Source organism: Trematomus bernacchii, unplaced genomic scaffold, assembly GCF_902827165.1.
Source record: "Trematomus bernacchii unplaced genomic scaffold, fTreBer1.1, whole genome shotgun sequence".
NCBI classification, from domain to species: domain Eukaryota; kingdom Metazoa; phylum Chordata; class Actinopteri; order Perciformes; family Nototheniidae; genus Trematomus; species Trematomus bernacchii.
This window is the reverse complement of record NW_022987547.1, coordinates 7,435,368-7,462,188: the sequence shown is the minus strand read 5'-3', so window position 1 is coordinate 7,462,188 and position 26,821 is coordinate 7,435,368. Positions and strand designations below refer to the sequence as shown.

At 41.3% G+C, this 26,821-nt stretch overlaps 1 protein-coding gene across 1 annotated transcript; it reads left to right on the top strand.

Annotated features, from left to right (window-relative positions):
- The first annotated feature begins 217 nt into the window (after nucleotides 1-217).
- Nucleotides 218-9,762, top strand: LOC117476635 (glutathione hydrolase 1 proenzyme-like). The gene is made up of 13 exons (XM_034123315.1): nucleotides 218-422; nucleotides 2,030-2,234; nucleotides 2,934-3,064; nucleotides 3,198-3,287; nucleotides 3,827-4,019; nucleotides 4,117-4,277; nucleotides 4,723-4,872; nucleotides 6,772-6,908; nucleotides 7,701-7,888; nucleotides 7,980-8,107; nucleotides 8,530-8,642; nucleotides 8,740-8,853; nucleotides 9,509-9,762. Exons 2-13 carry the CDS (start codon nucleotides 2,068-2,070, stop codon nucleotides 9,653-9,655), a joined length of 1,719 nt encoding a protein of 572 aa, XP_033979206.1. The 5' UTR covers nucleotides 218-422; nucleotides 2,030-2,067; the 3' UTR covers nucleotides 9,656-9,762.
- Nucleotides 9,763-26,821: the final 17,059 nt, after the last annotated feature.

Here is a 26,821-nt window from a genome sequence, read left to right as displayed (position 1 = left end):
GACCAGTCGCCACTGCTTGTAGAAAACTACTAAGAAGTGTTCTAATGAAACCTTAGACATTTTTGAACACTTATCAGTGTGGGGAATTAAGGTACTTCACATATATTCCACCTTGGTTCTTGAAATGACTAGATTTATTCACATGTAAGGTTTCATAAATCATAGTAATTTGGTGGGAGTGTAACGTCTGAGAAGTGTTTATATTTGGATGTTCATTTGTGTGTCTTATCAATTTATGATTTAGTAAATGTGAGTGTAATTAGACAATTGTAAAATGTAGAGTATTATCTGGATAGCGAAATGTAGAATGGTTCACATTTGGGATGTGCTCGGTGAGTCGCATGACCACAGTCAGGTCAGAAGGCATTGCCATAGCAACGCATGCCGTTGGCATAATCTACAGGGTTCAAGAGGCGCACACGGTAAATGTTTCTCTTTTGTGATATGTGTGTTAATATTTAGTGTGTGCTTTGATTTTGCTAATGTGTTAGGTGTTACGATTTAATGTAAACTTTCAACTGTTCATTTCTTATAGTTTACACGTTGTCTTCGGAGAATGAGAGCGAGAGGGAGAGAATAAACCGTCAAAAAGACATCAGTATGTTCGTGGCCTTATTTATTGGACCGGTGTAGCTACACACCGTCTTATTTTACTTTCTCAGGACTTGAAACTGTTTTTTGGGGGCAAATCCCCCACAAAGAAGAAAAATGTTATACACACGTAAAGTCATCATCTTAACAGTTTGTTATGCTCATCGAGTCATCCGTGAGCAGAGCATCAAGTTGGCATGCCTATAACCAGGGGTGCACATAACTGGTAGGTACGCATGCGCGGCAACAATCTGAAATGCGTACCCTCACTTGTGTCACCAAAGCGCATTTGCGTGGTACCGACGTACTTGTGAAGCTTTTCCAGAAGGCGGTTAGATCACCGGACGACAGAGTCGGTCTCCGTGTGCACAGACAGGGCTGCTATTAACGTCGGTCTGTACAGCAGCACTGCGCTAAAACAGCTGATCACAACGTCACAAAGCTCTGTACTCCACTCCCCCCCCCCCCCCCTTGACATTCGCGAAACTCTGTACTCCAAAATAAGCTGTCAATCAGTTGAATTTTGCAAAATGTGTGTGTGTGTGTGTGTGTGTGTGTGTGTGTGTGTGTGTGTGTGTGTGTGTGTGTGTGTGTGTGTGTGTGTGTGTGATGTGGTATAGTATATTCCAGTGGATTTATGGTCACCCAGCGCTAGCATTAATACAGAGACTGGAGGAATATGGCTTTACTTGGCACAGTCTGCATGCTGAAGAAAACATTTGTTTTTGGGTTTTCTTTGTCTTCAAATACATACTTACATGATTGTGACGAGCATAATATTTGTTCCCCGCCCAACTGCACATATTTTGTTAGACTTTAACAAACTTTTTATGCAGAATTCTCTACATACAGATCACCATAAAAGATGAGTGTGCTTTAGATAAAGAACCACAGTGTGTAGTTGGTTGGACAAAGTGTATTGTACTATAAGTGAAGTGTGTGTGCCATTTGGTGCAAAGGTTAGGTTTTGTTAAGTCTTTATGTAGTTTTGAGTGCAGTGCTTCATTGTGCAAGATATATGAGGTGTTTTGCACTTTGGGTGTGTGGATTTGTGAATTGTGTTAAGTGTTTTGACAAAATGTTGTTTTGTTTTAGCAATTGAAAAAAACTGTAAAGAAATCCTCCGGTCAAACGTCCTAAAGTGTTTATTCTACAAATCTAATTTTGTAGAATAAACAAAGAAAGACAAATCCTGGCTTTAATTTGTAAATGCAAAAGTTTCCATAAAAACTGAACAAAGATCAGAAAACATGTGGCTTATAAAATGGCTTAACATTTCTTCAAAATGTATTTATTCTGTTGATAATACAATATTATTTTATTTTGTGATGTGTAAATCTGGTTTGCTTTGTTTCAGATGTAACAAAATGCAGCTCTCTGCAGCTGCCTTTGTATACACTGACAGGTTTCATTTATACAAATGTTTGCTTCCTGACAGGTATTTCATAAAGCATTTATTGTTCCTGCGCTACAAACATGACAAAGAAAACAGTAAGTTTGGCCCTGACCATGCTGCTGTTAGTGTCAGTCGCCACATTCTTGGGGGTCTTCTATGGTGTGGGGAAAAGGAAGATACCGGCTGAGCATGTGTACCAGAAGGCAGCGGTGGCAGCAGACGCTGGGCCGTGTTCAGAGGTCGGCAGGTGAGAGCGCACACACTCGAACATCCTGAACGGCAGACATGTTGCTCTTCTGTACTCACACATGCATAAACACAGGCATGAAAACTGCTTGCACATCACCTTGCAAATCCATGTGAACATGTTTTATTCTTTTCCAACAAAGGGTCTTAATGCTATTTGGGGTTTTCCCTTTGTCATGTGCATGTAAATGGTCTGCAAAGGCAAACATCCCAGAGTTCCCTCCAGAGGGAGTTTCTCTCCCACACACTCCCCCCTTGCCTAAAATGCCTCCATTGGACTCCTTTGTTTACTTCAGTAACATAATGACATCACTATGTAACACACGCACTTCTATTGGCTAGCATTTATCTCAGACAGAAGGTGAAATGTGGTGCTGCAGCACAGGCAGTATGAGAAGAATAAAGCACTTTTTGAACATTAAAGCATGTAAACATGTCGCAGTAGAGGCACAACATACAAATGTCAGCCTGAAAAGGACCATATGCCCTCTTTAAAGTCTTTACTGTCCTCTTTAAGGTCTTTACTGTCCTCTTTAAAGTCTTTACTGTCCTCTTTAAGGTCTTTACTGTCCTCTTTAAAGTCTTTACTGTCCTCTTTAAGGTCTTTACTGTCCTCTTTAAAGTCTTTACTGTCCTCTTTTAGTGCAAAAACTAATCCTCCACCCCTTCCCTTCTTGTGTTTTAATTAATTTTACCGCAGAGACATACTGATGAAAGGGGGCTCTGCAGTAGATGCCTCTATAGCTGCTTTACTGTGTGTTGGACTTATGAACGCTCAAAGTATGGGCATCGGAGGAGGACTCTTCCTAACCATCTACAACGCCACAACTGGTACAACTTTACTAAGACATGCCTCACCACCACTAAAGCTTCTTCTGTTTCCTTAATCACTGAAGCTGCAAACTCATACCATTTGCTCATCATCTTAATCCTAAATGTAATTCCTGATTTGTGACGTACATAGGACTGGTTGAGACGATTGACGCCAGGGAGACGGCTCCACGCAATGCAACGCAGGACATGTTTGGGAACAGTAACGATTTATCTCAGGAAGGTAATGTTTAACCGGTGCTATCAGACGTAGAAAAGAGCTGGCGGAAGTTTCAGTTAATATTATGAAAGACCTAATAGTGACAGACAAAAGAGAAAGTGCACTTACACATCTGTAGAATTCAGTCTTCTTGACTGCAAATTAATTTCTTAAAAAAATAAAAAATCAGTTGCAAACAAATGTAAAATAGTTACAGTAGGGGAAGAATCACATTTGTATGACCTTAAAGGGTTTAGCCCATTCTATACTAATTTACCAGCACTTGCAATGGTTTGACTTGTTTGAAATGAATATATCTGCATTTTCCTTGTTCTGAGGAGTTTGTAACTATAGTGTTTATTGCACTTATTGTAAGTTGCTTTGGATAAAAGTGTCAGCTAAATGTAATGTGTGTAATATTTGAGAGCTCCAAACCCAGGAAAAACCACAACAGTTTGGGTCTTCCAGGTCAAATCCCACAGTAGTATTTTTACCAGTGCCCTACAAATTGTCCAAATAACTTATGAGGCAATAATCTAAATCTTAATTTCCATGGTCGGTAGGAGGGTTGTCTGTTGCTGTACCTGGAGTGATTCGAGGTTTTGAAATGGCGCACAAACGACACGGCAAACTGCCTTGGAGGGACTTGTTCCAGCCGAGCATTGCTCTTGCAGTAAATGGTTTTCCTTTGGGCAGGGCACTCGCCTCTGCTCTGTCCAGCAAAAGGGAAACCATCAGAAAGGACACAGCTCTTTGGTGAGAGGCAACCGAAGAAGCCTTGTATCATTTTATGATAACCTAAATTTAAAGCATGCTATATTAAAATCTGCATCTTTATTGTTCTCCTTTTCAGTGAAGTGTTTTGTGGGGGAAATGGTGACATCCTGAAAGAGAATGACAACATCACATTTACCAAGCTTGCAGAAACGTACAGGAAGATAGCAGAGGAGGGTCCTAATGCTTTCTACCATGGACCACTGGCCCAGAGCCTTGTGGATGATATTCAGGCAGCAGGTAGTATTCTTATTTTTTATTTATTTTGGGATATTGTTGATATATATAAATATATTGAATCATATTGGTTTAGACATGCTGATGTCATTGTTAGAATAAAATGCATGATAGCAGTAGCAAGTTTCCACTTTTGTCCTACATAGTAAAACAGTTTAAATCGTTTTTTAATTTATTTTACAATCTAAAAAAGGATTTCTGCAGATGATATCATTCCTCCCTACCCACAGAGCAAAGTAATCTCACACACAAGGACATTATGGTTATCATCCTTACTGCCAAGTTTAACCCTTATCACTGAAATTCATTTGCTTAAAAGGCTTCAGGAGATATAATAAAATATGCTAACATGCACCTCTCTTGGCACAGCTCATTTCCATTTAAGGATGATTTGTTTTTCCAGCCGTGTCTTAGTGTGCATTCACTGTGTGTGTCAATCCGTGTTTAGGCGGCATCATCACAATGGAGGATCTGAAGGATTATGTGCCTGTCTTGGACGAGAACCCTTTAAGGGTGGATGTGGGGGAGTACAACATGGCTGTTCCCAATGCCCCCGCTAGCGGCCCTGTGCTCTCACTGATATTAAACATCTTGAATGGTAAGCCTTGATACTTTGTCCAAAAACGTCCTGAGTGGGAGTCCTTCACTTTACCAGTCACTCTCTCAGACTCCACTGAGGGCATGTGGCTCTACTGTACAGTACATCTACTAAATAAAAGCAATGTTGACTTTAAGTTAGCTAACTGGGTATCTAAAGCATGCACTATTATAATATGTCATGAATCATGAGATGTAGCACTGAAACACTCTTTATTTCTCATATTAAATCAGGCTAGAAGATGTGTGAAACTGTTATCATGCTGCAAAAACTCCTGTCAAACTGTCAATGTTTGTATGTTTTTACCGCGACCATAATTATTCCCGTCGTACATAAATTCATGGCTCACACATATTTTCCCAGCCTAAAACAACAGTCAGATACCGATTTGAGCATTGAAGCAAATGTTGCCATTTCTTAAAATTCATACTGGTCATTAAAATGTCTTTTTGAAATGCTTTTTCAATGAGGGATGCTTGTAATGAAAGTGCGTTAGAAAGCACATACACTGTGGAATAAAGTTTGCACAGAGTATTGTGGATTTTGTCCCTCATCCCTTTTAAAAATCACATTGAAAATGATCTTTTGAAGACCAGTATAACCAGTATGAACTATAACATGACAACCTCATTTAGGAACCTGACCATTCTTTGAGGACAGACTTGGAACATATTGAACCTTTTCTTTAATGGCTTTACTGACCCCAGCCTTTCATCCAGCAGCACCAGCCATATTGAAATATGTGCTTCTGGGCAAAATATTAAAAGTTATTGGATGGCTTGCCATTACATTTAGTACAGACATTCATGCAGGGCGGTCATTAGGGCTCAATTCATTATGGTGATTTACTCGGCTGCAAGGGTAATTTTGAACACTTACACTTTGATTTTTGTATGAGTTATTCACAAGAAAGGGAATAAGCATATTTCCTAAAATCAAAGTCAAGTCAAAGTATTTATTTTACAAAAGATGTGATGGATCAGAACAACTTTATATGATGTGTTATTGTTTTGATGGAAGAACGCACTGACAAACATACTTTGTCTTTTAGGTATGAGGACTTAGATTGTTGATGCTTCAACAATAACAGATGGTGTCTCGAAAACAGATAAACCAATAAGCTACAGAAACAATATCTCGTTACTTCCTCCAATTTAGAGAATGAAGTTAAAACACCTGAGGGAATGACTGTGTAACCCTGACAGAAGGGCTTTTGTTTGATGGAAGTTATTAAGATCCAAAGATAATTGTGGTCTGTGTAATCACACCTGAGAGTGTGATCAGCAAAGTTTATGAGCATGTTGCTAATCTAATCATCGCTAACTTGGTCCATCATCATTTCCATCAAATAATCATAAATCATATCTGGCTGGTTTTACTTTCTCTTATGTTGGCTGTTCATTGCAGAGAACTATCCATGTTGAGCACTGTCTCAAAACTTCTGTCTAAAGTAATTAATCTCTGTGAACCTTTCCTTTCCTCTGACCGGCCACCCACACACGGCGGCCCCCTGCCTCACACGCTAACACTAATCTTACCTCTAATTGGACACAGTCCTGTGGTGGAAGCTCCACGGACACATTTCAGTGCCTTCCCAAAACGTTCATCCCGCTGATTTACTGTGACTCCTGCCTCTGTCTGACAGCTGAAACCCATCAAACTAAAAGTCTCTCTTCCCTCAGCCTCTCCTCCTGTTCCCCCTGCGGCTGTCAGCTCAGGGTAATACCCATAGTCTGGTCACAGCGGCTTTTAGACTAAATAAAAACACAGGAACAGAAACGGCTGGGTCAAATGCATTATAGCTGTCTCCTCTCCTATACCTGAACAGCATCTGAATGGAGACAGATGAGTGAAGCTGTGAAGTAAACGTGTGACTGATGATTGTTTCATTTTCTACAGGGTACAACTTCACCGCAGAAAGCGTGTCAAGCACAGAGAAGAAGATCCTAACCTACCATCGCATCGTGGAGGCTTTTCGTTTTGCGTATGCAAAGAGGACCTTACTTGGGGATCCAAAGTTTCTCAACATCACAGATGTAAGGTCTTGGTATCTGCTTAAAACAGTTAAAGGGTTGGTTTTAGGTTCTGTGGTAATTTAGTGTATTTCCCCTCTTGGCTAATCGGGTTGTGATGACCCCCTTGCTTCAGAGCTTACAGTAGGTGGGGAATTGCACACCAAGGTTATTGTGATCCTCTACTTAATGAAGACTTAATTCCAGCAGATATTGTCAGGAACTCTTGTCTTTAAGTCCTGTTGAGACCTCTTTGCTGTCTTTGATTTACTGGGATTTCTGAAACCTATAGTATAGTGACATTTAAATGACACCTTTCTCCAAGGAACCATGGCAGATTTTAGTTATGTTCATGAGCTTATGCTTGCCTAATGATCACCTAATGCCACAAGCTTTATTTTGTTTTTGCTTTATCTTTCTTTAAAAAACCCTCTCATGCATATTTCACGTAAATTAAAGAGGTGTGTGTTTATTATTTAAAAGGCATTTTTTAAAATTATTATAGAGGCATTTTATTATAATTTAGAATACTTTGGTAATTATTATTTAGGATAGTGTTTGCTCCTGTTATATTATATACTAATCAAAGTTACACCTCTACCGACTAGTAGAATGAAGAGCAATTCCTCTTCGAAAAGTCTGTGAATCTCTGCTACTTAATCCCATGCACATGAGTGACCAGACTTTTCCTGTCATGGATAAGCAGGAACAATGGTCAACTATCCAGCACATAAATCAGTACTTACTGCAAAAAACCACACTAAGTAATACTTTTGGCCTATGAATTATTTTCGTGTCCCTCTTTCTCTTCCAAAGCTCATCAAGAATATGATTTCAAGTTCTTATGCCTTTGACCTCCGTGAGAAGATCACAGATGACACCACACACCACATGGACTATTACGAGCCAGAGTTTTACATTCCTGATGACCACGGGACCTCTCACCTCTCGGTGATCGCAGAAGATGGAAGCGCTGTGGCCGCCACCAGCACCATCAACCTACAGTATGACCTCCTAACTGACCTTTACAAATCTCTTGTCCACCAATGTTGGTTTATGTGTCATGTTCCTTTAACAGTTAATGTTTTCATGCAGTTTCGGCTCCAAGGTAATGTCAAGATCAACAGGGATACTTCTCAACAATGAGATGGACGACTTCAGCTCTCCGCTCATCACAAACGGCTTCGGAGTGCGTCCTTCATCCAACAACTTCATCAGACCAGGTCAGAACAAAACACACACACTCACACAGAAATGCTCTTAAACCAGTAGAGTTTTAATATACATAGACTGGCTGTTGGACAGTAGCGTACACAGAGGTCGATCTGTTCTTCTCGACACTGTGCATTATGTTTTTAAATAATGTTTGTCTTTGGATTAATACAAAAGAAATGTGGATCAAATGTTTCCACCCCTCTCTGGAAGGTCTTATCTTTTATTATTTTAGTATATTCAATCCAAGTATATCTTTATGGGTTTCAAGTTTATTAATCTGGAATACAATGTGGAATAGATTCAAAACATACAACATACAACTTGTTTTTAAATAGATATTTGATGTAGTTACATACACATTATTTTAATAATGTTTAACATAAACCAATAAAATACTTAAACTTATATATAATGTAATTTATTTTTAAAGGAAAAAGGCCATTGTCTTCCATGTGTCCGACTATCCTCTTTGACAAAAACAACAAAGTTAAGATGGTGGTCGGAGGCTCAGGAGGAACGAAAATCACAACTTCTATCGCTCAGGTAAAATTGCAAGAAGTTAAATCAATGAGTTGCATTAATTCAACTATTTAATTACTCTGTTGGGTTATAATTGTCTAAAATCTTTGTTGTTTTGAAGGTGATTCTAAATGCACTGTTCTTTGACTATGATCTGAAAAAAGCTGTGTCGGGGCCGAGGCTCCACAACCAGCTGGATCCCAACGCCACTGAAGCAGAACCAGACTTTGACAAAGTGAGTGTCACAAAAACAACACTGACGTATGTGAGTGTGTGGGTAGACAATCCCTCACACAAAAGCCCAGCTAACATAAAGCCCTTCTAACTTCTTAACCAAGAATGTCTTCATTATTTCTACCTTCAGGGGTGTGAAGAATGGAGACAAATATTTCAGCAATTTGTGGTGGTAACGGGCTATTTGTGGTCTGTCTAAAAATAGGCAAATCCTCCTATATACCGTGTATGGTTGCTGTAAAACTTGCTCATCTCAATGTAATGTATTTTAAATGTACCATTAAAGGTAATTAATGGAAAGATATTAACTAGAAAACTAACCCTTTATTTGATGTTTTACTGGGATGTAAAATATGTAGCTTCTGTTGCTACCACTTAATTACGCATGATTTTGAAATCTTATCAATTGTGTGTCGGGCAGCACATCACACTTCAGTGTTTTCTGTGATTACTGGCTTAATTGAAGATTTATTTTCACAGACGTTACTCAACATGATTTCTTAAAATGGGCATCATTCCCAATTTATCAAAAAGTTTTAAAACCAACACTCTGAACAGACTTGGCATTTTTCATCCCTGCTGTGCGCTAAAAAGATCTAATTTGAACATCGTGCCACATTTATTCAGTTTTCTTTCATATTTGCTCCTGTTTGCAGAACGTCCTGGAAGGTTTGGCATTGAAGAACCACGAGATAAAGTACCTGAACTTGACAATAGCTGTGGTGCAGGCGGTGGTTCGCTATGAAGACGGACTCCACGCTCAGTCAGATTCTCGCAAGTGGGCGTACGCCGCCGGCTACTGAGGTCATAAACTCACCACTGATTATGCACGGAGCCTGTAGCGGCATGAGCTTTGTCACCAGTGCTACGAGCTGAGAGGTTAGAGACTTAATAAAGAACAAGGAAACAACGTTGACACCAATTGTTCTTTCATTAACATAGAACATGCTTCATGACACAACTCAGATAACAACACAGTGACTTTTGCTCTCTATGACCTTGAAACAAAGCGCCTCAGTCTGAAATTTATCCTGAATATTTAGTCTAATGTCCGACGCATTTATATGCAGCATCATTTCAAGTGATTAAGAAATGCACAAGCCATTAGAAGTTCAACCATCAGCAGGATTTTTTTAACAGCCTCAGTCACACATGTTTCCAACCCCTACCTGTTTATGAAGCACTTTGTAAATCATTAGCAGTGTCCAGCTGTTCATTTTGTTTTCCTTTAAAGATAACTCAAGCAAACAGAATAAACCAAAACAAAAGGAAAAACCTCAAATAATCATCTTTTAATCTTTTAAAACGTTAACATATTTCACCAGGATGTTTCATAGGTGACAGCAGACAAAGGGAGGACAGGTGTTACGGCCGCCGCCTCCCCGGTCCTATTAACTCTGGCCCCGGCCCACGGTAAAACGCATACGCAAACGCAATCGCAAAAAAGGCTTCCGTCCACACGCAATAGACACCTGAAAGTGTCTGTTCACACGAGACAGCTCCGTTTAGCTCCAAACGCTGGAAAAGCTGCAGTACATATGCCGAGCCTGCGCTGTAACTTCCTCCACAAAAGCAGCGAAGAAGCATGGTTGTCATGGCTGCACTTCTGTTTATTCTCCGCGGTGCGGGCCGAGGGAACCGGGCAGAGTTTTTCGCCGGTCAACGTGTGTTAAAGTTTAAATCTTCCGGACAAAATTATGAAAGTGCCGGTCAATGGTCTTCTTTGTTATTTATTGAGCTTTAAAACAAATGAATAACGACTCTATATAATAATATAATAAAATATACGGAGCCTCTCTTTTTCCTCCCTCTCTTCTGACAGTGTCAGTGTCTGTCTCATGCAGCAGCTGATCCAGTAATGAGTGACCCGACAGTAAAAATAAATATATTTATAACTAGTTTAGGTAGTTTGAGAGGTAATTAAAATAGCTAAGGGTGATGATCTGACTTGAAGTGTGTGTTTTGCTCCGTTCACCGCTGCATCACAGCGGGAGGAGCTGCAGGTGAGCAGAGCTGCGTGTCTCCGTCCTGTCAGATTAGACTTCACTCGCGTTTATATCCATATCGAGAGAAAGATAAATAATCTGATTTCAGTGTGCAGTTTACTTTGACACGGGGGTGAGCAGCAGAGGTGGGGAGAGGCGGGGCTATTGCGTCATCATTATCAGAAAATGATCGTATAGGGGCGATTACACGGAGCCGTTTGACCCGCCAGAGCGCTCCGTTTGCAGATCTATCCACCTTGGGACCTATGCTTGGGACCCGTTATCGTTTGCGGGATCCGTTTCTATCGTTTTGTTACGTCCTCGTGTAAATTAAAGGGCTATACGCAAGAGAAACTATGCGGATACAACCCGTTTCGTCCCCGTGGGGCCGGGGCCTCTGTCTGTGTTTATGCAAATGAGCTGTGCTGTTCCCTTGATGTCATTGGCTGTCCCGCCCTCGCCTCCGAAGAGGTGATTGGATCAACGTTCTCCAATCCCAGCACACATCCGGCGCACACCTTCCGGGGGAGGATTACAAAGGCCGGACTGTGATCATTCGGGAGGCTCTGTGATGTGGAACAGACGCCTCAAGCCTCTTGTTGTGTTTACTCAATTGCTTGACGAATTAGTGCCTTCTGTGTAAAGGCCCTGACACACCAGGCAGTCACCAGAGAACTCGCCGACACCCGACACCGACAGTTCCATCGACGAGTTCTCCTGCGTATTGGCCGTGTGTCGCACTGGAAATCACCGCAAAGACTTCAGCCGAGCACGTACGAACTGCGCATGCGTGAGTGGCAATAACTCTCCTTGCCAGCAGGCGGCGGTAGTGTGTATTCGTCATTCAAATAGGCAACAACCGGAAGACAGAGAAGAAGAACAGACTGATATAAACAAACAAATAGCATGTGCGTTCCATTTTCACTCTCGTCCATCGAAAACATGTTTTAGAATATAAAAATACATGAATGATGAAATGAGCACATAAAGTGCAGACATACTATAAAATCACAGTTAATAGACCTGCATCTGATGATCGCAGTGTTCTGGCGGGTGTGTAGTTTATTGAGTCAGCAATGTAATAATGGCCACTTCTTGCTAAATTTACGATGAGATGAAAAACCGGACTTGACCAAACAAATCACGGAGCTCTCAGCAGAGGACAGCCGGGGACACTCCCGCCGATATCAGAGATGTCCCTGCTATGTGTGGGAGGTAAGAGAGGACATTTAAGGGCTATGTTTGATGTCTTTAAGTATCACCTGCTGGTGTTTAGCTGCTGTCTTGTGCCTTAAATCGTTTGTTTACGTCCCTCACTTCCGTTTCGCTTCTCATTTGCTAGCTGAACAGCTGATCAGAGTGGTTTCTTGGCCCGATAGCTTGTGTCCGACACCCGGCCGATTCAACATGTTGAATCGGCCGGGTGTCGACCGTGAAAGGCCAAATAAGGCGTGTCACGGTCGAGGGTTCGGGACACACCAAATTGACTTTGGGCGACAAGGAACCCGTTTTCGCCCAACAACGCAAGACGGCCGATATCGGCCTGGTGTGTAGGGGCCTTTAGAGCTACACTGTTTAACAGCATGTTAAACTACTGCTTCTGTGTTTAGAGAGATATTGTAGTGTAATTGTGTAAGTAGTATCCAGGGTAGCTTAGCTGTTAGTGCCTGTCGATTAGTCGCAGCTGTGTTTCCTACAGCCTTTTCAGTTATTAATACGACGTTAAAAGTGAGGTTTTTGTTTCCCTTTTTGTGTACTATTCAATACTTTGTATAATCTTAGACTCTCTTTCGGAGTTCTCTTTCTGTTGGTTGTTGTCAACCGGTATTTTGGCCCTTTATTTTGTTACCACTATTCAGGGGCGGATCTACGGGGGGGAAAGCTGCCCCCCCACTGTAGAGCCTTGCCCCCCCAGCTGCCCCCCTAACTTTTGTTTCCCTAAAACTGTACTAAAACAAACCTACACTATTTCCACAAGCTTCTCAAGCAACAAAACAAGCATTACATTAGTTAAAGGTAGGTTAGGTAAGTTTGAGAAACCGGCTCGAGATCGCTAGAATTTGAAAATACACAACCGGAGAAAATCTGCCACTTCCTTATAGAGTCCCTCCTCCAACACACACGAACGCGCACATGACCAATGAGGGCACGAGATAAGTTTGTGCACAGATGGAAGGCTGACAGGCAGGTAGGCCATCCAGTTATTTTAGCCGGGCCGGATTGGTCGTACTTTTTACAGTATTACGGCTTCCACAGATGACATTTTTTTATGGATTTTTTTGTCAAAGAACTTAAGATATTCATTGCTATCGGGATGTTAAGAGCATTCCATGGAATATAACAAAAAGTGTATCTCGAGCCGGTTTCTCAAACTTACCTACCCTAGCTTTAAAAGTGAATCATTTTAAATATCATTTTAGGAGTGGCGTTCACAGACCGGCTCACACAGCTGCAGAGAGGGAACGAGCTGTCCCAGCACCTGAAGGCGGATCAGCTTCCCCTGGGAGCATTTCCCCTTCCACTAGTTTTGTTTTTACTAAGGACGAGAGCTTGAAACTAAATATTAATAAAACGCAGCCGTTTGAATCGATAGCGTTTAACAGACTGGCGCTGTTTGGGGCGTTACGTTACAAAATACTACACAGACAGCGCTAGCTGGGAGATCGATCACTTTGCTAAACTATGCGGTACTATTAAATTCACGTAAACTACACATCACAGCAATGAGGCCAGAGGCCTGTACTACGAAGCCGGATTTTCGCTTAGCCGGCTGACTTCAGGGAAAACTCGAGCTTTCCGGTCCTACGACGCTGGTTCTCTTTTTAGCGGGCTAGATCTCCATGGTAACTTATGCTGAGCGGCTAACCTCCTCGGGAGGAGGTTAGGTTGCAGGCTAAGAGATCAACTCGGTGAAAGCACCGCCTGCTGACCAATCAGAGCTCCGTGTGCGGAGTTTAAAGCTATCAAGTCATATTACAGGATAGAGGAAATACAGAAAAACTGCCGTTGCAGGAAAGACGGTCTGCAAAAATCAACTGACTGTGTGAACGTGAAAATTAATAGAATATCCCCTCCCATCTTCAGAGCAATCTGACTATTATAACATTAGCGTTAAGAAAGCTTACTTAAATATCTGCCACAACATAAGTAACCGGATCAGAGTAACATTAAGTACAGTCCGCGGCACTGTGAGTGCAGACGTCGATGTGTCTCATTATCATTCATATCATATCACATCATAATGTATCATATATTTCCTTATTTGAGTCAGCTTCTTGAGCCGTATCTGGCCGTGCAACACTCACAGTGTCACATACTGTATGCAGAAGTATTATTTTAAGCAACACATTAAGTTGACGAAACACTCGAGTCAAATTCTCCTAATTAAAGTCAGATCCACTCGTGTCTTAGACGGGGCAGTGATATCATAAACCTGTTAATGTACGCATTCAAACGCTTTTTCTTTTACCAGCTGTATTCACCTTGCAGGTGCAGCTATGTGGCTTTTATCCTGGATAAAGTGTTTAAGTCATGGATGTTTAAAGTTGAACTTCTTCATATTTGACTAATATTAAAGTTCACTTTTCATTCAGGAAGTATGACGCTGCGCTGTCAGTACGCTTGTCCATGTTTGAGATTGGTCGAATACTCCAAATACCACCCCTTTCATGTGAACGTGCACCTAACTAGATAGGACACGGCTGGCTTGAGCGATCCACTTGATAACCAGCGTCGTAGTACAGCTTAGCGAGAGTGCGTATGTTTTGGATTGGGCCAACCGGCTAACTCAAACATATCCAGGTTAGGAAAATCCGGCTTCGTAGTACAGGCCTCAGATCAATGAAACCAGGATACATCTTTTACCGTAAAAACTGGATCTAAACACAGCTGCCTGTGTGCGTTTGATAAATAGGCTACTTTCTGATGTTATATTTATGATATGCTACTTATCAGCTACATGGCCCTAAAGGCCCTGACACACCAGGCAGTCACCAGAGAACTCGCCGACGCCGACTGTTGCGTCGCCGTGTTCTCCTGCGTCTTGGCCATGTGTCGCACTGGAACACACCGCAAAGACTTCAGCCTTACCAGCAGGCGGCGGTAGTGTGTATTCGTCATTCAAAATAGGCAACAACCGGAAGACAGAGAAGAAGAACAGACAGCGTGATATAAACAAACAACAAATAGCGTGTGCGTTCCATTTTCACTGTCGTCCATCGAAAACATGTTTCGTGCGGTACTGGAGCTATCAGCCATTGGAGTGTTGCTTGTGGAAGACATTCTCAAGCAACAGTCTCTCAAGAGGCGGAAGCGAAGAATTAGGAGAAACCGCACTAAATGGGTGAAATCATGGATACTACAGCGAGAAGCTCATGGGGCTTTCCCGAACCTGTGTCGGGAGTTAAATGAAATGCCAGATTTCAGATATTTTCCTCAAGCTTTGGTAAAGTGTATTCTTTGAATGCAGATTTGGGTTCTGCCCGCTCTGTATTAATGTCATGTGGATTTTCCTGTCATGTTGACAGGTTATCATCATGTAGGCGTTGATAAAAGCTCATTCTAATGTTGTGTTATGTGTGTATGAAGGTACGAAATAAAGTTTTGCATTGCCTATCCTGCTATTTGTGTTTATTCTTTTAATCACACAGCGATAAGAAACAATAACAATGTGCCTACATAACTGTCAGTTGCATCCCTAGCATTAGTATTGGTTATAGTAACAGCTATAACATTAAAATACTTCTAGGCAGATTGGCAGTTTTACTATAATATAAAATACATGAATGATGAAATGAGCACATAAAGTGCAGACATACTATAAAATCACAGTTAATAGACCTGCATCTGATGATCGCAGTGTTCTGGCGGGTGTGTAGTTTATTGAGTCAGCAATGTAGTAATGTATGTAATGTAATAATGGCCACTTCTTGCTAAATTTACATTTCCATGTGATGCTTTTATCCGAGGCGACTCACAATAGGTAAATGAACAGCAGTAGACAGTATCTCATTCATGGGCGTAGGAAGCATCCTGAATGTGGGGGGGATATTTTTAACGGGGGTGTGGGGGCGAAAAAAAATATAGATTTCCTGTATTCTGGTGCATTTTAACAGGTGGTTTGATACTTTTATGTGGCTATACTAGCATGAGGAAAATGATGGGTACATTTTGTAATTTCAGTAGTAAAGAAAGGAAACATATTTGATTATTAATTCAGAGCTGTCTTTGAATTAATAAAAAGCAGTTTAAATGCCCATTTTTTGTACATTTATATACAACAATAAATATTTGTGAGTGCATTGAGAGATATTGTTGTGGAGAGTCATTTATATATAAATCGCAAAATACATTTGTGAATCCTTCTGTGAGCATTTATTAATATTGAGACTGATCTGACTCCATACGGATGTTAAGTTCACCTAGGAATGGTATCATTGACTTAAATGTTCAAATAAATGTTGCTCTTCTGTCTATATTGGTCATATGATGCCCCTTGACTGAAATGTTTCCTGTTCAATATCCCCACTGATTTCCTTAAAATCCTGGGATGAGAGTCCACATCACAATTTACTCTCAACTGTCATTTCCCTTTCATCACTCACCTCAGCAATGGACCTCTCTCCACTGTCCCTGTATTCTGCCTCTGACTCACTCTCAAGTGCCTAGATGTCAAGAGAGGTGGTGAAGTGATAATAAATACTGATAAATACTAGTAACCTGGCATTTCGATGCCTTTTCTCATCTAAACTATTCAGTATTTGTATCTCTCTATCATGACATAAAGACGAAACTCCTCTCCAGAAGTGAGACGCCGCCATCACTGTTAACTGATTAACTGCTACCAGCTGATGACTTACTTTCCTCTTCTTTGAAAAAAATGTTCTTATGTCCATGTTGTCTGGGGGAGAAAACATATCAAACCAAGAGATCGTCAGCTTTGATTTTCGCTGTATTAACCATTTCCTGAACATTTGGTGTGTGTGCCTTACCTCCGCTACCGGCATCGCTTCATACAACAGATCTGAGCTGTCCAACTATGACAACACTCCTTGAACATGCGCGCGCTATGTGAGAATCTGCCTTGGTACAAAGTAGCAGTGAAAACATGGTACGGAGTTTCATTGATTTGGGCATTCTCTCAATAAGCAAGTGGAATGGATTTCATTTGATAGTGAAGCACTGACACAGCGCTCTACAAAGTGCGGCGAGTGGATAGACCGATTCACGGACTTTCCGCATAGTAAAAGTGGGGGGGTCTAAACTAATCATTTGAAAAAGTGGGGGGGACTTGTCCCACCCTCATATAATGGCTGCGACGCCCATGGAGTCAGAGGCAGAATACAGGGACAGTGGAGAGAGGTCCATTGCTGAGGTGAGTGATGAAAGGGAAATGACAGTTGAGAGTAAATTGTGATGTGGACTCTCATCCCAGGATTTTAAAGAAATCAGTGGGGATATTGAACAGGAAACATTTCAGTCAAGGGGCATCATATGACCAATATAGACAGAAGAGCAACATTTATTTGAACATTTAAGTCAATGATACCATTCCTAGGTGAACTTAACATCCGTATGGAGTCAGATCAGTCTCAATATTAATAAATGCTCACAGAAGGATTCACAAATGTATTTTGCGATTTATATATAAATGACTCTCCACAACAATATCTCTCAATGCACTCACAAATATTTATTGTTGTATATAAATGTACAAAAAATGGGCATTTAAACTGCTTTTTATTAATTCAAAGACAGCTCTGAATTAATAATCAAATATGTTTCCTTTCTTTACTACTGAAATTACAAAATGTACCCATCATTTTCCTCATGCTAGTATAGCCACATAAAAGTATCAAACCACCTGTTAAAATGCACCAGAATACAGGAAATCTATATTTTTTTTCGCCCCCACACCCCCGTTAAAAATGTCCCCCCCACATTCAGGATGCTTCCTACGCCCATGACCCTACCCCTTTATGGAAAGCCAAATGTGCCATAATACGCATACATAGTTTCGCGCGAATATACGGGGAGGTCCGTATATTCGCGCGAAACTACGTGCGAATATACGGACCTCCCCGTATTTTCGCGCGGTTTTTAATATGATAATGAGCCCCTCCTTCTGATTTCCTTAGCCAATGAGTTCAAAGTGTCTTCAACCAATCAGTGAGGGGTAAAGCCAGACCAAAGCAATCTGTAGATGAAAAGTTCCTGACATTGTGAGGCTGTGCTGTAAATTGTACATTAATCCAGATTCAGGGGACTAAGTATTAATTTGCCTTTGAATATAATAAATATATCACCTTCATATAAATGTGTTATTCATGTGTAAAATGACAATGTGTAAATTAGAATTTGGAGTAAGTAAAATAGTTCTATCACTCTACTTTCACCACAGAAAAGTTACATCAGGACTGATTCATGACTTCATATTCTATACTGAGGTTCATGTGATGTGTACAAATACAAATTGAGCATTACAACTTTTTTTTGCTGAGCAACTATCTTTGTCTCCATCAAAGAAACTGCGCTAGCTGTTTGTATATGCTTATTTGTTTACCAATGTAATAGCACTTTTGGAGATAATAAGGAGCCTTTAGAATTTCTGAAATGAATGAACGGATGAAAAGAAACACGATGTGTGTCCTTGGAGATGCTTCAGAGTCCATACCGAGGAAAAAGAGGTGGTCAATTTCATCGGAGACTACGGATCCAGATGTTCAAGGTGCCCTGCTCTATAGCGTGGTCTATCCACCAGTTCTACTGGTCCTATTATTCTTATTCTTATTATTAACATCATCAACGAGGGACAGCTTGGTGTGATGCTTTCCTGGTTTTTGACCGGCTTTTTATCACTGCCGGCTCACCTGTCGGGAACACATGCCGGGGGGCTGAGTAAAAACTGAGAGTTAAATAGTGTATATCATTACAAACAGCAGAGGGCAGCATAGGACACGGAAAGGCCTCAGTGCGCCGCAAAGTAAGTGTTGTTATTATGTGTCTGCCGCAGACTTGGCATTCTGGCTTGAAAGGCAGCAACGTTCCCTCTGCTTCATTCATTTCTCCTGTTCAACAGGTTAGTAGTGTGTACAAAGATTATGTCATATTTCGATCTAAGAAGTGCGTTTGAAACTGTTTTATGTATAGTTTAATGTGTCATTCTGTGAGCTAGTTCGGCTCAACTACAGTGGCTAATGGCGTCCGCTAGCTTCTTTAGCACAGGCTATCGCTCCCTGAATAATGTAGGACTCAACTACTATGTTACTAGGTGTATGACTCCCGTGCACTAGTTTGGCTTACATTTCAAGTGTATTCTGCTTGTATAAATATGTGAAATGCTGGTCTGAGTTCATAATTGTTCATAGTATTGAAATGCTAATAGCGCTAATGCTATGCTAATATTGTGCCTATCAGTGTACACCAGAGCCAGGTTAAAGGGAGTACAGTCAACCGGGTTGTGTGTGTTATCACTGTATTATATACTGTAAATTAAGAAGGCTTTAATCCTTCATAAAAGTCATAATATGGCATGTGAATTTATTTCCATTTTTTATTAGAGACAAATACGTCATACAGTTATTTTGATTTGCTAAATGTAAAGGTATGTTTTTTTTCAGATTTCACAGCTGCCTGGGCCTAGTGGCCCACAGGCGGTGTTTATCCAGCAGCCAGAACCTTCATCTGTGCCGGCCCCCAGGTCAAGATCTACCGTGGTTCAAAGACCTCCACCACAGCCATCACCACCAAGGACCAGAGGACCAGCATCACTACAGCAGCCTCCACCTCCATCTGTGCCTGCCACAAGATTAAGATACCCCTCAGTACAAAGGCCTCCACCACAGCCATCACGATCAACCCAGCCAGCAAAGAAGTCTCGCCTAGCACACGTACCTCCCACACAGCCGTATATTCGCGCGAAACTATGTATGCGTATTATGGCACATTTGGCTTTCCATAGTAGAGGCTGGCTGTCACCGACTGAGAGTGGCGCGGCTTCACCAACAGAGGGCAGTGTAGGACTTCACTCTACAAACATCCTTACTGCAGACTTGCAACGGGCACTATCAGTTTCATCTCATCGCTGCGTCAGACAGAAGAGTGCGGCTCTGCAAACGGCCACAGGTTTGACTGTGTTACCTACAGGGTGTTGGACATTTTATATGTGTAACAAAAAAGCAGAGACTTGTTTAATATTGGTTTATTGTTTCATATTATTGGCCCATTGTTGTTTATGGCTTATTATTGTTACTAATGGTCAAATGAGGTTTTTCATCTGAGATTTCTATGCATAATATAAAGAGAGTTTTATTAGAGTAAATAGCAACACCATATCAGTATCTGGGTTAGACTTATAATAGTTTCACATAAGTGGTTTTTCTTTAAAGTGTCAGTGCACGGAGAACAATCACACAGTGGTGAATTAAGGGAACAAAGTGAGTTTCTTCAGTCTGAACTGACTAGGTTAAGTGAGCAACTAAAATCCCAAACTGATGATGCTGAAAAGGAAAGATTGTAGATGCTCATTGGTGATATTCATGCCAGCATTGAAATCCAGAAAGTAACAATGGAACCCACTTCAGTCACTTCCGAGTGTGCCAAACTCAGACAATCGTCAAGAGAGAGAACGTTAACCCCAAAAATGCTGGAGTTGAAGCAAAAGGAAGTATCTTAACTAGAGAGCAAACTTAATATGCAATATACACATTGGAAAGATCGAGTTAGAGACACACGCACCAAACTAAAGGATGAGTGCTCAGACAATGACTTGAGTGACATGATGGACACTGTTGAAGAGCAGGAGACAAGAGTTAAAGATGTGTATGACAAATTACGGTTCATTTCAGCACCTTCCACTAACATTAGAAGGAACATTGATTCCTGCATAGCTGTAACAGCAGACTTAATGGGGCTAATGAAGGTACGCATGCGTGAAGTCGGGCAAGAGGAGTTTGATGGTAAGGCAGAAAATGCAAGACTTCATATGGTGCTTGACCGAGACTATGCACAGTCAATATATAGTAAGTCCTCAGCCTCCAAAACTACGAATCGTAGTCACAGCTCAAGTCTTTCATCAGAATCACAATTAATGACCGTGAAAAGAGCAGACTGTGCTGCAGAGCTTGCTGCTAAAAAGGCTGAAATTGAGATGGAAGATGGAATTGCTGCACAAAGGCAAAAACTTAAACGACTGGAGAATCAGAGAGAGATTGAAATAATAGCTGCCAAACTAAAGGCATACTCTGAGGCTGACTCAAGTGAAAGCCATGACAAAGGTTCACCAGTGCACAGTGAGGTGTCCTACTCTTCTCAGGTACCTCATAAAGAGCTAAAAATAGAACAAACATGTGAGAACAGCAAAAAGATACAAACAAACAGTGCTAACAACAAACTATTGCTGACACAAGTCCTACATGACACAATGGTTCTCACCAGGCTTCCTGCACCTGAGCCTACAGTCTTCTCAGGAGACCCACTACATTTCATGGAGTGGAGCACAAGTTTCAAGACCTTGATAGAACGGCATTGCACAAATTCAGCAGACAGGTTGTTCTATCTACAAAAATACATCAGTGGAGAGGCGCAATCTGTGTTGGAAGGAAGCTTCTACAGAAAGGACGATGAAGCTTATTACCAAGCATGGAAAGCATTGAATGCACGATATGGCCACCCCTTTGTAATCCAGCAGGCCTTCAGAGAAAAACTGGCCCGAAATCGGCTCAAGAGAGTCTATCAAACTAAGACAATTCAGTGATTTTCTGACAGCATGCAGCAATGCTATGCCACACATCAAAGGCCTACTTCTACTCCTACTACTTTCTTCTTTGGGGTGGCAGTGGCTTAGTCTGTAGGGACTTGGTCTTGGAACCGAAGGGTCACCGGTTCACGTCCCGATCGGACCAAAAAAAGATGGAGTGAGCTGGTAGCTGGAGAGGTGCCAGTTCACCTCCAAAGCCACTGCCGAGGTACCCTTGAGCAAGGCACCTAACCTTGAAACTGCTCCCTTGGTGCCGGGTACCTGGCAGCCTCTCTGCTCTGCCACCTCTCCTATCTGCATGTGGTTGTGTGTGTGTGCATGTATATCCTCTGTGTTTGTGCATGTATATCCTCCCCTGTGTGTGTAATGTGTGTAAACACAACAGAGTGGGGAAAGAAATTTCCCTGTAAGGGATTAATAAAGTGTATCTTCTTCTTCTTCTACAAGTATTAAACGACTGTGAAGAGAACCAAAATATGCTCCAAAAACTCCCTGACTGGTTGACCTCTCGCTGGAACAGACAAGTCACGAAGCAGCTTCTACAAACAGAGGAATATCCTACATTCAAAGAGTTTGCCAAGTTTTTAGCCACAGAGGCAGAAATTGCATGCAATCCTATAACATCCTTTTATGCCTTGAAATCTAGTGAAGAGAGAACATCCAGAGATAAAAGGCGCACAAATGCTAGTGCATTCATAACAAATGTGACACCATCTGCTCAAGAAAGTACAGAGACTAATTACAGTGATGTCGAGAGCAGCTCAAAGTTTCTAACAGAGTAAATACAGCTAACACTTCATTGACATCAAGTCCAGTCACATGCCTGTGCTGTAGAGAAAGTCACTCCATCTACAAGTGTCCAATGTTTGCCAATAAGCCTAGGGAAGACAAGAGACAGTTCATACATGACAATAACCTATGCTTTGGCTGTTTTAGGAGAGGACACATTTCAAGGGACTGCAGGAATAAAGCTACTTGTGCAAGAGACCTCATCCAACACCACTTCATGAAGACCGTTCTGCTGCTGCAGACACATATTCTTCCTGTTGAATGTATTGATTTTACTAAGACTAAGTGCCTTACTCTTGGCTAAAGCGTAATGAAGTAAACGTAAAGTAATCCTAAAATTGAGGACACTGCAACTTTGCAGATTACAGATTGATCAAATCACCACTGTGAATGTTATACCTTAGCTGGATCTCTTATGATCCTAAGTTTTAAATGCTTTTGACTAGTGATTGCCTTAAAGCAAATCTTTAAGCTGCAAGCTGGTTTTGATTTTATAGTTTGATAAATGAGATTAACTAATGGTTTAAATGATAAAAGATATTAGTTTAAAACAAATATTTTGCTATTATGTATCTGTGTTTTATGTGTGTTCATTATTGTGCTTATTGACAAAAGATGCTCCAAACACTGATGAAAGATAATTTTTCCTATTATGATTGGCTGTACAGTATCAATCATTGTGATTGAATGTTTCAATCTTATTCTACTTTGTGATGTAATTAATGTAAGGGGAGACCACACTCAAATCTGAAGACGCCTATTGATTTAAGTATTGACCAAAATTATTATTAGACTAATGTTTTAAGGTTATCAAAAATGATAAAAAGAGAGTAACTGTTAAGGAATAATTCTTCTAGATATCTAACCTTTTGCTCTGTGACGTTTTATGATCTACTCTGACGTCTGTTATCTCCTTTAAGGAAAGGCATTGGTGCCATATGTGTTGTTACCAGTTTGTGACCGGTCAACTTGTCTGGCACGAATGGTAATTGTTGTGAGAACGCTGAGGTGCTTCTTTATCGGTGTTTGTGGACTCTAAGGTGTGAAATCTTTGAGGCCATAAGTGTCGGACGCAAGTGATTCAGTGTTCCCAGCTGTTTAGTCTACTCCTTCAGAGATGTTGATTACTCTATGTGAACCAGTTTAACATAGAGAGAGGCTCTTCAGAATTGACGTGGCAACTCTCCCGTGAAGTCAGACCCTCTGACTCGTGATTTGTGATGTGAATCCTCCGGCCGATACTCTGAATAAACCCATCAGTGTTTGACATCAAAAGCTCCAACTCTCACCGTGTCTCCTTCCTGAGTCGGTGACTCCCACTGCATTGCTACACAGAAGTTTCCCCCACACTTCCCATGCTATGCAAGCAGAAGAAAATATGTCTTCCCTCTCTTGCTGCTTGGACAAAAGCAATGGTGGGAGCACATCCATGATCGTGCCCGTTTGGATATCGTCAACCAACACACCTGAAAAAGAGACATTGGTTTATGCCCTATTGGATACTCAGAGTAGCAGCACATTTGTAGACCAAGAGGTTTGTGAGAATGCAGGGACACATTTAGAGCCGGTCAAGTTAAAGCTAACCACTATGATGGGAAAAGATTCCATTGTACAGAGTAACAGAGTAAGCGGTCTTAGAATTAGAGGGTTTTCCTCACAGAGCTTCATTAACTTGCCACCTACCTATACCAGAGATTTCATTCCCCTTGAACGTTCCTACATACCTACCTCTGAAACTGCCAAAAGGTGGAAACACCTGAAAAGCATAACCAAGGAGTTACCTGAGCTGATGGATTGTGAGGTCGGACTCTTAATAGGCTATGACTGCTCCAGAGCGCTGGTACCTCGGCAGGTCATAACTGGAGGTGATGATGAACCATATGCTGTCAAGACAGACCTAGGTTGGAGTATTGTTGGCAGCTCACCACAGGTAGCAAAGTCAAAAGAAGTAACAGGTCTGTGCCACTGTGTACATGTGAAGGAACTTCCTCCATTGACACCAACCATGGTCATTAGAGCCCTGGAATCAGACTTCAGGGATACGAATGCTAGAGAAGTGAGCATATCACAAGATGACATACAGTTCCTGCAAATACTCAATGAATCAATACATACAAATACAGAGGGAAACTTGGAAATGCCACTTCCCTTTAGGGTAGGCCCACAACTACTGAAGAACAAGCTACTGGCTCTCAAGCGACTGAACCATCTAAAAAGAAAGTTTGAGAAAAATCCAAAATTCAAGAAGGTTCTGGAGAAAAAGGATGACAAGAAGGACAAGACTGCAAAACCCAAGATGAAGGATGGCAAAGAGCAGCAGATGGACAAAATGGAGAAGACCGCAGAACAACTGCAGACACCCGACCAGCTAGAGAAGGAGGCTGATGTGGAGACAAAGACGTCCCCTGAGGTGGAAGACACCAAGAAAGAAGAGGCAGACAAAGCCAAGAAGACAGAAAAAGACGACAAGGTAGAAACACCAACGAAGAAGAGCGATAAAAAAGAGAAGGAGAAAGAGGCAGAAAAGGTGAAGGAGAAAGAGGACGAAATAGAGTGGCGAAGTCCCTCCCCTTCCGGTGGACCTCCATGGGACCTTATTTCGGAAAAATTATGTATTGAAGTCAATGGAGAGAGAAAGATTATCTTTCGATCCCGTTTGAATTGTGCCACGAATTACACATATGATGTTTGTCAATTTAAAAGATAATTTTGCAAGTCAAAAAAAAAAAAATGTGTCGTAAAACTGTGAAGTAACACATTTGTTTGTGTGAAACGCTCAATGAACTACATCTCTGGTCAACAACACACGTCACCAAGATGGCCGTCACTACTGTCTTGTCAACAAAACGATTGACTTCCCTCACTATCACCACAATGAAACACGTCCTGAAGAATGTCATGCAAAGCTGCCTGCCTGCCTTCCTTTGATTCTCTCTGAACTGCCTGGTCGTTTTAATGTTTAATGTCAACCATTTGTGCAGATAGCATGAAGTAGAGAAGATCGCTAGCGTTAGCGTTAGCATTTCTCCCCCGGGCTTAAATTGTGTATTATAGAATGATCACACCGGTGACAGTACTCTTCAAAGGGTTCACGAAATGTGACTACTACTCTTACTGTTTAACATTTTGGGTTGCTTAATGTTACTTCATGTTATAGATTATATCTATATGGCGCTGATCTTAGTGGAGGAAAACAATTGTGACATCACTTACGCGACTCTGGGATTCGTAGTCTTTCTAGTTACGTATTTTTCATAGTCTTATATTTCAACAGTTTTACGACAAACTGTGACTTTTTTGACATGGAAATTATTTTTTAAGATTGACAAACATCATATGTGTAATTCATGGCACAATTCAAACGGGATCGAAAGATAAGTTTTCTCTCCCCATTGACTTCAATGCATAATTTTTCCGAAATAAGGTCCCATTACCCGGAAGTAAGTGGGCGTGACTTCGCCACTCTATAAAGGGGGAAGAAAAGGTTAAAGCAGAGAAAGAGACCGACAAAGTGAAGGTGACAGAGGCAGAAAAGCTGGAAGAAAAAAGAAAGAAAGAGACAGAGAAAGTGGAGCCAATGCAACAGAAGGAAAAAGAGGATAACATGAATAAGGTTGAAGAATCACCAGATAGATTGGCAAAGACAGCGAAAGACGACAAGACAGAGAAAGTAGAGAAAGTAAAGGTGACAGAAGCAGTAGAGAGGAAAGTAGAAGTGACAGAGAATGTGGACAAAAATGAAAAGTCTAAAAACAGAGAAGAATGAGAAAACACAACACCAAGGAAGAGGACAGACCCTCAACGAACTGAGAGCAAATGGATATTGGATTGTTGGTGGTAGCAAAGTTGTGGCAAACCACATTAAGCAATGTGTTGTGTGCAGAAGAGCTCGCAGGCCAACAGAAACGCAAAAGATGGCGGATCTACCTGCTTACCGTGTTGACCCCTCTCCCCCATTCTCATACTGTGGAATGGATTGTTTTGGGCCATTTCACACAAAGCAAGGTCGTAAAGACCAAAAGAGATATGGACTCATATTCACCTGTTTCTCATCAAGATCAGTCCACGTAGAAATGTTGGAGGATCTAACAACTGATGCTTTCATAAACGCCTTGAGATGTTTCGTGGCTATCCGTGGAGCTGTAAGACAAATCAAATCCGATCAAGGGACATATTTTGTTGGTGCAAAAAATGAACTGACAAAGGCGTTGCAAGAAGTAGACAAGGACAGATTAACTACCTTCTTGGCTGAAAAACACTGACTTTTCTATGAATGTGCCAGAGGCCAGTCACATGGGAGGCGTTTGGGAGCGGCAGATCAGGACAGTTAAGAGCGTCCTGAATTGGGTTCTCTCTAAAAGTGCTGGAAGACTAGATGACGCTTCCTTGAGAAAATTTTTCTATGAAGCCATGTCAATCGTAAACAGTCGCCTACTCAC